Source organism: Salvelinus alpinus, chromosome 17, assembly GCF_045679555.1.
Source record: "Salvelinus alpinus chromosome 17, SLU_Salpinus.1, whole genome shotgun sequence".
Lineage (NCBI taxonomy): Eukaryota > Metazoa > Chordata > Actinopteri > Salmoniformes > Salmonidae > Salvelinus > Salvelinus alpinus.
The window spans coordinates 46,062,035-46,073,851 of NC_092102.1; the positions used below are offsets into that span (position 1 = coordinate 46,062,035).

The 11,817-nt window shown below is 42.4% G+C and overlaps 1 protein-coding gene across 1 annotated transcript; it reads left to right on the plus strand.

Moving 5' to 3' along the window:
- The first annotated feature begins 1,628 nt into the window (after positions 1 to 1,628).
- LOC139543039 (transcription factor GATA-5-like) lies at positions 1,629 to 11,616 on the plus strand. Its single transcript, XM_071349148.1, has 7 exons — positions 1,629 to 1,904; positions 2,501 to 3,178; positions 5,577 to 5,746; positions 7,219 to 7,347; positions 9,294 to 9,378; positions 9,561 to 9,691; positions 9,910 to 11,616. Exons 2-7 carry the CDS (start codon positions 2,662 to 2,664, stop codon positions 10,027 to 10,029), a joined length of 1,152 nt encoding a protein of 383 aa, XP_071205249.1. The 5' UTR covers positions 1,629 to 1,904; positions 2,501 to 2,661; the 3' UTR covers positions 10,030 to 11,616.
- Positions 11,617 to 11,817: the final 201 nt, after the last annotated feature.

Genomic DNA, 11,817 nt, shown 5'->3' on the forward strand with positions numbered 1-11,817 from the left:
ACCTCGTTATCATCCGCGACTGCGATCAGCTGTGTCGAAGAGTAAACATTGAGACGAAACACAAGACGGGGGGGAAAAAAAACCAGAAACAATCTGGTTCAGAAAATATCATAACTAATTTTCACAAGGACCAACAATTATTTTTTTTACACAAAAGTAAAACCGAACGTGATGTAAATTATCGGGATTTATTTAAACCTAGGCAGGTAGCCTAGTGGTTAGATCGTTGGGCCAGTAACTGAAAGGTTGCCAGATAAAAATCTGTCGTTCTTCCCCTGAACAAGGCAGTTACGCCACTGCTCCTAGGCCGTCGTTGAAAATAAAAATGTCTTCGTGACTGACTTGCCTACTTAAATAATATATGTTATTGCCTCGCCTTCATTCACTAGGCCTATATATGAATTATAGTCTACGGATAAGTGCGAAGGTATCGAAATACTGCTATTATACTTTTAATACAACTCCAACTCCAACTAGACTACCTCTAAGCCTAGCGTACGACTAATAATACTCCTCACAGTAATAACTGATTCATTCATTTATTTTAGTTCCGTGTCATACACCGATTGGTGCACAGCCCACGTGGGCTTATAAGACCCTATTTCTTGAAGTATCATGTGCACAAAAACACAGATCAAATTAACATTTGACAATGTAATAATTGAATCATAATCACGGCAAGTACAGCTACCATTTTGTCACATTATACAAGCAATACATAATAACATAAGCACAGCGTGATAATAATGTAATTATCATAGTTAGCCCATTTTAAGGACAGTTTTATTATCCTTAGTAATGAAAGTTACAGTGAGATACCGCGATGCTAGTGGCAGTATTTGTTAGATTCTGCCTTGAGGTATTAGGACTGCTTGATAACCGTCATAATCATAACGATAATCATTTCAGAATATAGATATAACTTTTTCTCGTGGAGGTGGAGTCAGTCGTTAACTGACAATAATTACAAATGTCTATAATTAAAGTGATAATTGTTCTATCATCATGCCAAGTTATTGGTCGTATCTCTTATCGCCTCGTTGTTTTTATAGAATTCTCATTCTCATATCTGATCCTAAAAAAACAAGCATAGCTTTCCCTCTCAGAGGAGACATTATTTGTACAGCAAGCTCTGATTTAGCTAAGTTTATATGTGACTCGTTTCAAAACACACAGCACTGGTTGAATGATGACCAATCTAAAAAGAAGATGTGCTGCGTAAATTTGACCCGTGTTGATCTTTGTTGTATTAAAAAATAGGCAAACCTGCAGTGTCTGTTAACTTTTCGGTGTTTTATTTATCCTTTCTATTTTGTTGTCCGTTACAATAGAAGTATCAAATAATTTATTGGGTTGAATCATTTTAAAACAACCTTAACATTTCAGAAGGAACTGTGACAATTTCGTGAATCTTTCAATTTTAACTTATGTTAATTGTAAAAAATAAAGCACAGCAAATTCCGCAAAAGTGGGTATCTTCTTCAGATACGATTAATTAAAGCTGGTCTTACGCTTGTCCCCCCCCCCCCCCCCCCCCTCTGCCCCTCTCCTCCTCCAACTTCTGAGTCCTACCTTGTGCGTCACGTGGTCTAGTCCGTACAAATAACTCCCAGTAAAGTTTTCCAGCAGAGAACTAATCAGAGCTCTATTATATCAGCAATTATCAGCGACGTTAACTATCTTCAGTTACGAAGAAGTGATAGAGAGAGAGAGAGGCTTAGACCATCCGGGAAGTAAGAAATATTTTTTTCCTCGTAAACTTTTCGGCACAAAGGTATTTTGGACATCTTTGTGGGAGCCTCAGTCACTTTCGTTGAGTCTCTCTGAGTGAACAAGTTTGCACAAAGCGCTGCTGAATCTGCTCCTCTGGAAAACAGACTTTATCACCCAACCGTTCTTATCTGGTAAGATAATACACAAGTTCTTGGATGAAATTGTATTCCTCCTGCTATCAACGTTTTAATCTGTTTCGCATTACTATTGCTAGAAATATATGCACCCCAGATATGGCTTGCCTATCTATTGTGGTGTTAGATTAGGTTCCTGTTATGATTTAATTACAAAGGTGCAACACGAGTGATCCTCAGGTTAGCTGGGGGTCGCTGATAGTTTGTTATATCTACACGTAAAGATATGGGAAACCATTAGTGTCATTTTAATCCATTACATGTCAATAAGAGCGATACAAATAATATATTACTCTTGTTGTTGAATGTTGATCAATTTGTTTTCTATTTTTAATGTTATTTCTAAAGCCTAACTACCCGTTTAGTTTAGGCATAATTCGTGATATTGTCCACAGATTTACCGAAATAATAACGAAAGTTATTTTAATGGGAAAGGAGCGTATTTTACAAGATATGACGATAGTAGATATAGAACAGGCTATGTCCCAGGTCTAACTGTAGCTGGGCGATGTTTGTTCTGTAATTAGTGCTATGGGTTCCATCTCTCCGCTACAGGACACTTTTGGTGATTGTGGTATGTCCCTTTCATACAGGAACGGATTTATTTGCTTATTATCCGGCGAACTGGATAACGAAAAATCGCCGACGACTCAAGGTGTCCTAGGAGCTGCGTGATAGTGTCTTTACGTCACCCACTTTGTCCCAGGAGTCAAAACCCATATTCTTCCAAATAGGACGAGTATACGGTGTAAGAATGTACCAAAGCCTTGCTATGTCATCCAACCAGTCCCCATACGCACACGATGCAGGGAACTATATTCACCCTTCGGCGAGTTCCCCAGTCTACGTGCCCACTACGAGGGTGCCTGCTATGCTGCAAACCCTGCCGTACTTGCAAACATGCGAGTCCGCCCATCAGTCTCAGGGCCTCGGCGGGCATCACGGCTGGTCTCAGTCTGGCGCAGACAGTTCGTCCTTCATTCCGGGCAGCCCCCATCCGCTCCCCGGGTTCTCCTACTCTCACAGCCCGCCAGTAAGCAGCAATAACGGCAGGGACACAGCCTACCAGAATCAGCTAGTGCTTAGTAACGGTGGTCGGGTTGACCACTATGGCAGCACTTTAGTGCGGTCAGTTGGAGGATCGTACTCGAGTCCCTACGCGTATATGAGCCCGGAGATGTCGACCTCTTGGACACCTGGCCACTTTGACAGCGGCATGATCAGTCTTCAGGGACGACAAGGTTGCCTGTCTGGGAGAAGGTCCAGTTTGGGTATGTAACAGTCTTTGATTTTTGTCTGACATTTCCTCTTAAAACAGAAGGGAATTTGTAATATCAAATCATGTAATCCTACTTAATAATGTCTCTTTGTTCTGTGTATGTGTAATGGTGTACGTAATTGGTGAAGGCCACGAATAAAATATATAGCACATAATGAACAGAAAGGAACATCATTAAATGTGTATCCCAGGCCTAGTAACCCTGTAATGGCATATAGGCAGACAAAATATGTAGACCTATATTTTGATGAATATTAATACGATTTTAATAAGATTAAAAGTTGTGGATAATTCACAATTATAATGGGAAAAACTGTTTTTATAACAGTTATTTTTCAATTGTATAACTTTTGCTAATGAGGCTATTCGTTTGTGTGTCTGTGAAGGCTTACAGAGGCCCGTGCTCTGATCTCACAATGTATAGCCTTGTTCTTTCTAAAGGTATTTATGGATGCGATTGAGAAGTCCCATTGTATGTGGTTAATTCTCCCATCGATTGTACTCAGTCACTGTGATTCAATCAACCTTCAATAAAGATAGATCTTTACCAGCTTTCACAATACACATTGTTTAAAAGAGATGTCGCTAAAACCAGTTAATTGAGGTGCTAATTGAATCCCAACCAACAGTCCGTTTTATTTTCTAGTGTTTTGATGATCAATACACACTCACTAGTGGAAACCGTCCAATTGTCGCCTTGATCAGACAGAAAGGCCTATTTGGAAATGGCTCTAAGATACACGTTCAGTAAGCAGTCAACACGTCCTTTGATGGTCGAAAATCCAGAATGTTCTGAAGTGGTATTTTCACCTGTTGCATGGATATAAGGACGCAGTTCATTTCTAGGCCATAGCGCATTCCGTGTTATTAACAATACACACTATATGTTTCTTTATTACTTCGTTTCACATCAAACAGGAACGAATTTTCATCCCGGTGAAAATATTCCGTTATTTTTTATTTATTTTGGATCGACAGTTATTCGATTTGCTAACTTGTTGAATCTTAACGATAAGTGTATGTGTGTGTGTGTGTGTGTGTGTGTGTGTGTGTGTGTGTGTGTGTGTGTGTGTGTGTGTGTGTGTGTGTGTGTGTGTGTGTGTGTGTGTGTGTGTGTGTGTGTGTGTGTGTGTGTGTGTGTGTGTGTGTGTGTGTGTTTAGATATCTACCCCAAGTCTGGTTCACTAGACTGTGTTGTCAATATTTTCGATATGGCACTTTGATATCTCATGGCACATTTACGCATAAGGAAAATAAGACATTTAGCATGATAAAAACAGTCATTATTGTAACTTTTTTTTCTTCTATTGTTATTATTGTTATCAATGTTACTGTTGTTGTTTTTATCTATTTATGCTATTTCAATATGTGAATAAGGAAACTAGCGATTAATTGTAGGAGGCCGTGGATTGTCAGTAGCTTGAATGATATGGGGACCTCTTGATCCGTAACACTGATAGAGCCCCATTAACATTCCACCGTCTGCGTCCTGTGCCCCGCCAGCAAGCCGCCCTAATAGATACGTCTGTGACCCTCTCTCCATATTGATACATTCGGTTTAGTTCTCTTTTCATCAGAAGAGGGTTTTAAATTCCTCTCGAGCGAGCTAAGAGGAGGGAACATTTTTCAGGCGTTGGCGCTTTATGTCCACGATATGGGTTTACAAACATCAAACATGATGGCGTGTTATGTCCACCAATACAGGTTTACAAACATCAAACATGATGGCGTGTTATGTCCACCAATACAGGTTAACAAACATCAAACATGATGGCGTGTTATGTCCACCAATACAGGTTTACAAACATCAAACATGATGGCGTGTTATGTCCACCAGTACAGGTTTACAAACATCAAACATGATGGCGTGTTATGTCCACCAATACAGGTTTACAAACATCAAACATGATGGCATGTTCTGTCCACCAATACAGGTTTACAAACATCAAACATGCTGGCATGTTCTGTCCACTGATCTGTGTTAACAAACATCAAGGATGTCTTAACTTATGTCCTTCATGTCTGGATTCATAATTTATTTTACATGATTTCAATGTATCCAAAAAATACAAAACCTACCAAAGAACAACATTTTTACCCAATATACAAAATAGGCACACACATAGCACTTGCAAACACAATAGGCCTAAATTGTATGCCATCGTCTATAAACTCTCAATTTACTAAAGTATCTTGGAAATAATATTATGTTTAAATTTACAGAATAATGCAATTTAACTCAAGGTGATGACGATGGGTATTTTCATAGCTAGTTTTCAGCCCTGTTCATGTTTTTCATCATGTGACACAGCCTACATTACAACCAACCCAACACCACCTAGGCTCCAGATAATATTAAAACTCTATAATTCGGCTGCATCATATTACAGACATGTCAGAGGAGTTCCCGGGAGAAGGGCGCGAGTGCGTAAACTGCGGCTCCATCTCCACTCCTCTGTGGCGGCGGGATGGTACCGGGCACTATCTCTGCAATGCCTGCGGACTGTACCACAAGATGAACGGAATCAACAGACCGCTCATCAAACCACAGAAACGCCTGGTAAGCACCATTGCGTTATTTGTATGTTCATAAAAGGTGTATGAAGGTAACATAACTTCTAGGTAGGTTTCCTCCTAGGTTTCATCCTGCCTTCTAGTGAGTTTTTCCAGGTCAGTGTGCTTCTGCCGCTGCATTGCTTGCTGTTTGGGGTTTTAGGCTGGGTTTCTGTATAGCGCTTTGTGACATCTGCTGATGTAAAAAGGGATTTATACAATACATTTGATTGATTGATTGAATTTGTCTTATTATTCACATATACAGTATATTTTACAATAGTCAATGTGGACTTCAGTATTGATGTTTAATTAAGAATATTTTGGTCACTAAATGTATTGATTTGGTTTAGAGAAAAACCGTCTTAGGCAGATAGTAGTTTCTTCTTCGTCCAACCCATTAACCCAGGTATTGGAGGAACAAGAGTGTGAGGTAGAGGGCCAGTCTGTTCCTTCAGAAGGTCAGTGTAGTAGACTGTCTCTTTCCCAGGCAGGAACCAGCCTCTCAGAGCCAGCAGCTGCTGTGAATTACCATGGCCAGCCTAGCTCAGTTCAGCTCAGTTCAACTCAGTTCAGTTCAGCTCAGTTCAGCTCAGTTCAGCTCAGTTCAGCTCAGTTCAGCTCAGTTCAGCTCAGTTCAGCTCAGCCCAGCTCAGTTCAGCTCAGTTCAGCTCAGTTCAGCTCAGCTCAGTTCAGCTCAGCTCAGCTCAGCTCAGCTCAGTTCAGTTCAGCTCAGTTCAGCTCAGTTCAGCTCAGTTCAGCTCAGTTCAGCTCAGTTCAGTTCAGCTCAGTTCAGCTCAGCTCAGCTCAGCTCAGCTCAGCCTGGCCTGTTTCTGTTTTTATTTGTCCTTCAGTGACCTTGCCCTTGGGTTGTCTGTTTTTAGCCAGATCTGTACTAGGCGAGAGAACAAAAACTACTGTGTGTTTCTGCGGAGAAATCTCACTTGTGTCCAAATAACAAGCTGATAGACAGAGAGGCGAGGCAGGTTCAGCCAGGTGTACTGAGGGTTCAGCCAGGTGTACTGAGGGTTCAGCCAGGTGTACTGAGGGTTCAGCCAGGTGTACTGAGGGCTCAGCCCAGTGCTATGTGAAACATTTCTCATGTCTTTAGCAGTACACTACATGTTTGGTCTCATCATGGACACTATGCACTTCACTTACAGCGAATGGGTAGTTTACCCCCCCCAAAATCGATCACATCTTATAAACAACTAAAAATAACATTATACGACAGAGTCCATGGAGTCAGCAATGCAAGAAAAACATTTTTTTGGGGGGGGTCTGAACTATCCTTTTAAGGTGCTAGTTCCCAACACCTGTCAATACAATCCACCAGGGGCCGACTGGCCATCTAACACTAAACATACACTTGTCACCTTCAGCTGGACTTGTCCTTGGTCCAATTATCTCTCAGTATAATGTTTTGAGTTATGTGATGGAATAGTGTGGTTATTGACAGCTTGTCTTCTCCGTGTGTAGCAGACCACTTCTCGCCGGGCCGGCCTGTGCTGCACCAACTGTCACACCAGCACCACCACGCTGTGGCGTCGCAGTGCGGAGGGAGAGCCTGTCTGCAACGCCTGTGGCCTGTACATGAAACTACATGGGGTAGACAACACACACACACCATACACACCATACACACACACACACACCATTCAGACACACACACACGCACACACCATACACACACACACACGCACACGCACACGCACACGCACACACACACACACACACACACACACACACACACACACACACACACACACACACACACACACACACACACATACCATACACACACACACACACACACACACACACACACACACACACACACACACACACACACACACACACACACACACACACACACACACACACACACACACACACACACACACACACACACACACACACACACACACACATACACACACACACATGCACACACCATACAGACACATGTTGGAGAAAAACCTGTCTAAAATGCTGCTTTAAAAACCAACCTTTAGCAGGCTGGCAGTGCAGTATGGGTCACGTAACTAACCCCTAGCAGTCTGGCAGTTCAGTGTGGGTCATGTAACCAACCCTAAGCAGCCTGGCTGTGCAGTGTGGGTCACGTAACTAACCCCTAGCAGTCTGGCAGTTCAGTGTGGGTCATGTAACCAACCCTAAGCAGCCTGGCTGTGCAGTGTGGGTCACGTAACTAACCCCTAGCAGTCTGGCAGTTCAGTGTGGGTCATGTAACCAACCCCTTTCAGCCTGGCAGTGCAGTGTGGGTCAAGTAACTAACCCTAAGCAGCCTGGCAGTTCAGTGTGGGTCATGTAACCAACCCCTTTCAGCCTGGCAGTGCAGTGTGGGTCAAGTAACCAACCCATAACAGCCTGGCAGTGCAGTGTGGGTCACATAACCAACCTTTAGCAGCCTGACAGTGCAGTGTGGGTCACGTAACCAACCCATAACAGCCTGGCAGTGCAGTGTGGGTCACATAACCAACCTTTAGCAGCCTGACAGTGCAGTGTGGGTCACGTAACCAACCCATAACAGCCTGGCAGTGCAGTGTGGGTCACATAACCAACCTTTAGCAGCCTGACAGTGCAGTGTGGGTCACGTAACCAACCCTTAGCAGGCTGGCAGTGCAGTATGGGTCACGTTCCAACCATTAGCAGCCTGGCAGTGCAGTGTGGGTCACATAACCAACCCTAAGCAGCCTGGCTGTGCAGTGTGGGTCACGTAACTAACCCCTAGCAGTCTGGCAGTTCAGTGTGGGTCATGTAACCAACCCCTTTCAGCCTGGCAGTGCAGTGTGGGTCAAGTAACTAACCCTAAGCAGCCTGGCAGTTCAGTGTGGGTCATGTAACCAACCCCTTTCAGCCTGGCAGTGCAGTGTGGGTCAAGTAACTAACCCTAAGCAGCCTGGCAGTTCAGTGTGGGTCATGTAACCAACCCCTTTCAGCCTGGCAGTGCAGTGTGGGTCAAGTAACTAACCCTAAGCAGCCTGGCAGTTCAGTGTGGGTCATGTAACCAACCCCTTTCAGCCTGGCAGTGCAGTGTGGGTCAAGTAACTAACCCTAAGCAGCCTGGCAGTTCAGTGTGGGTCATGTAACCAACCCATTTCAGCCTGGCAGTGCAGTGTGGGTCAAGTAACTAACCCTAAGCAGCCTGGCAGTTCAGTGTGGGTCATGTAACCAACCCCTTTCAGCCTGGCAGTGCAGTGTTGGTCACGTAACTAACCCTTAGCAGCCTGGCAGTGCAGTGTGGGTCACGTAACTAACCCTAAGCAGCCTGGCAGTGCAGTGTGGGTCACATAACCAACCCTAAGCAGCCTGGCAGTGCAGTGTGGGCAGCATATTATTTGTGTGAAATCTTACCAAGGTCATTGTGGTTGTTCTCATCAAAAGATACAGGTGGGAAGAAGGGGTCAGTGTGTGTTCGAGGTAAGCTTTCCTTTGTTACAACTTGGATCTAAATTCTTGTCCTCTCCTCCTCCTCTTCCTCCTCCTCCTCCTCATCCTCCTCCTCCTCCTCATCCTCCTCCTCCTCCTCTCAGATCCCCAGACCAATGGCCATGAAGAAGGAAAGCATTCAGACAAGGAAACGGAAACCTAAGATGCCGAAGTCCAAAACCTCAACAGGTAAGAATGAAAAACGGAAAGGAGAGAGAATGTGTGATGTTTAGTCAGGTTGATGAAAGTTTGCATCTGTGTGTAAGAGAGAAGGGAGCGGAAGAACCGGCCCATATAAAATCCTATTGATATCTTATATCGGTCTGATCCTATTTGTACCTGTCACTCACCCATCTGTCTGTGTTCTTCAGGAGGGTCGTCAGCATCAGGCACCAGCTCCCCGTTCTCCCAGTCTGTCTCAGAACATGCCTCTCCTGTAAAGAGTGAACCCAACATGGCTCCCTCCCCCCACACCAGACAGGCCGTAGCCTCTATGTCCAAGGTAAGCCCTCTGTATTCCAGGATCCTTTCACTGCTACAGTACTATCTTCAACGAATACCGTATGATACGCTTTCAATGTTCACTGCCCAAACATTATGTGGCAGTAATGAGAATTCCATATTTGATGTTCACTTAATTTTAGCCCACATAAGATCCTAGTTCCTAGGCCTTATTGTTATTGTGCTCTGTCATTTACATATCTAATTCTTTCTCTGAAGGCTTCATCACATCTGGACAGTGCAGGATCAGGACATGTGGACATCAAGTATGAGGACTACCCCTTCACTCCTGCGTCTATCGCCCCACAGAACTCCTGGTGTGCTCTGTCTCAGGCGTGAGCTAGCTAGACCACAGTTCACTTGGACCGGGTCCTGGGCCTGGACCCAGCTTAGCTCAGCTCACTGTGGATAATATAGACTTGTGAAGAGAACTACCTGTTATTGACTAACTCTTTTTCCCGTGGATGGAGGAACGGAAAAACAGAAGGAAGCGACGGCAATCAAGTGGAATGTATTTGTGGCTACTATCAATACTATTTCTAGTTTTTGTTGTTGTTGTTTTTGTTGTTGTCTTTATTGTTGTTGTCATTATTGATATTTTGCTGAGTTCACCATTGCAGTTTTATATGGTGTTTCAAGAAATAGCCAGAAAGAGTTCAATAAGTTATTACAGTGTTAAAGGGATACTTCGGGATTTTTCAATGAATCCCTTTATCTACTGACCCAGAGTCAGATGAACCCCTATATCTACTGACACAGAGTCAGATGAAACCCCTATATCTACTGACACAGAGTCAGATGAAACCCCTATATCTACTGACCCAGAGTCAGATGAAACCCCTATATCTACTGACCCAGAGTCAGATGAGGCTCTTTATCTACTGACCCAGAGTCAGATGAGGCTCTTTATCTACTGACCCAGAGTCAGATGAAACCCTTTATCTACTGACCCAGAGTCAGATGAAACCCTTTATCTACTGAACCCAGAGTCAGATGAACCCATGGATACCATTTGTATGGCTCTGTGTCCATTATGAAGAAAGTTAGAGGTAGTTTCACGAGCCAATGGAAATTAGCGTTAGCGCAATGACTGGAAGTCTATGGTATCTGCTAGCATGTAGAGACATACAATTGGTATCCACGAGTTCATCTGACTCTGTGGAAACAGATAAAGAGCTTCATTGCCAAAATCCAGAAGTATCCCTTTAAACACAAAACCCGGATGGACAAAAAATGCAAGTGTTTTATAACCTCTGAACGTGTTTCATTACTGCCGTGTAGATGGTTAACTTTCATAGAAACATTATTTATGTTGAGATAAGAATCATCATGAAACACCAAAGACAACATGTCAAATCCCAGAAGTCCCTTCACCTTCTCAGAATGTTTTGTATGTTTCAAGGTATGACGTCAAAAATAGGAAGTATACATTTACATGTGTTTTGTATGTAATGAATTACGTATGTTGTTCATTTTAACAAACGATGCAAATATATTCATTTCTATTTCATCAGATAGGTTAAAAGTAGCTAAATACTTTTTAAAATTTTATTTTAGACGTCGCAACTGCATCCTGAATCAGATTCCTATATTTCCAAAACCACTGTTCTATTAGTTAAATTTTTTACAATGTATCGTCTGATCATTTAACGTGCAATTACTTCATTTTCAAAAATGTAAGACAAAGAAAAATATAACTTTTATGTTAATTATTCTGAATATGTTATTCAAATTTTATTTGCTGTATTTTTTGGTTTGTTGTTGAAATATAAGGGAGTTCTATTTGTATTTCATAACGTATAATTGTAATATTCAGGGACTTGAGTCTAATTATACTTTTTTAGCTGTTTTAACCAGGTCTGAGAGTCTCTCTGGTTTTGCAATGCTCTTTGAAATCTGTTTAGTTTAATAAACCGATAAAATTAATTGTTTTGAGTTTTTATGAAAAGTGATTTTAAAGAAATTGGGGAAACGAATCATCTTTTATTTTAATATATGACCTTTTAAGGATTTCTTTGTGCATGATCTGCCAACCTAAGTTATATACAGTAGTTGAATCCTTAATCATCTATTTTCGCTTGTTTATTATGTGGACTGCAGGGTTACTCCCAGAACCACTGACATCCT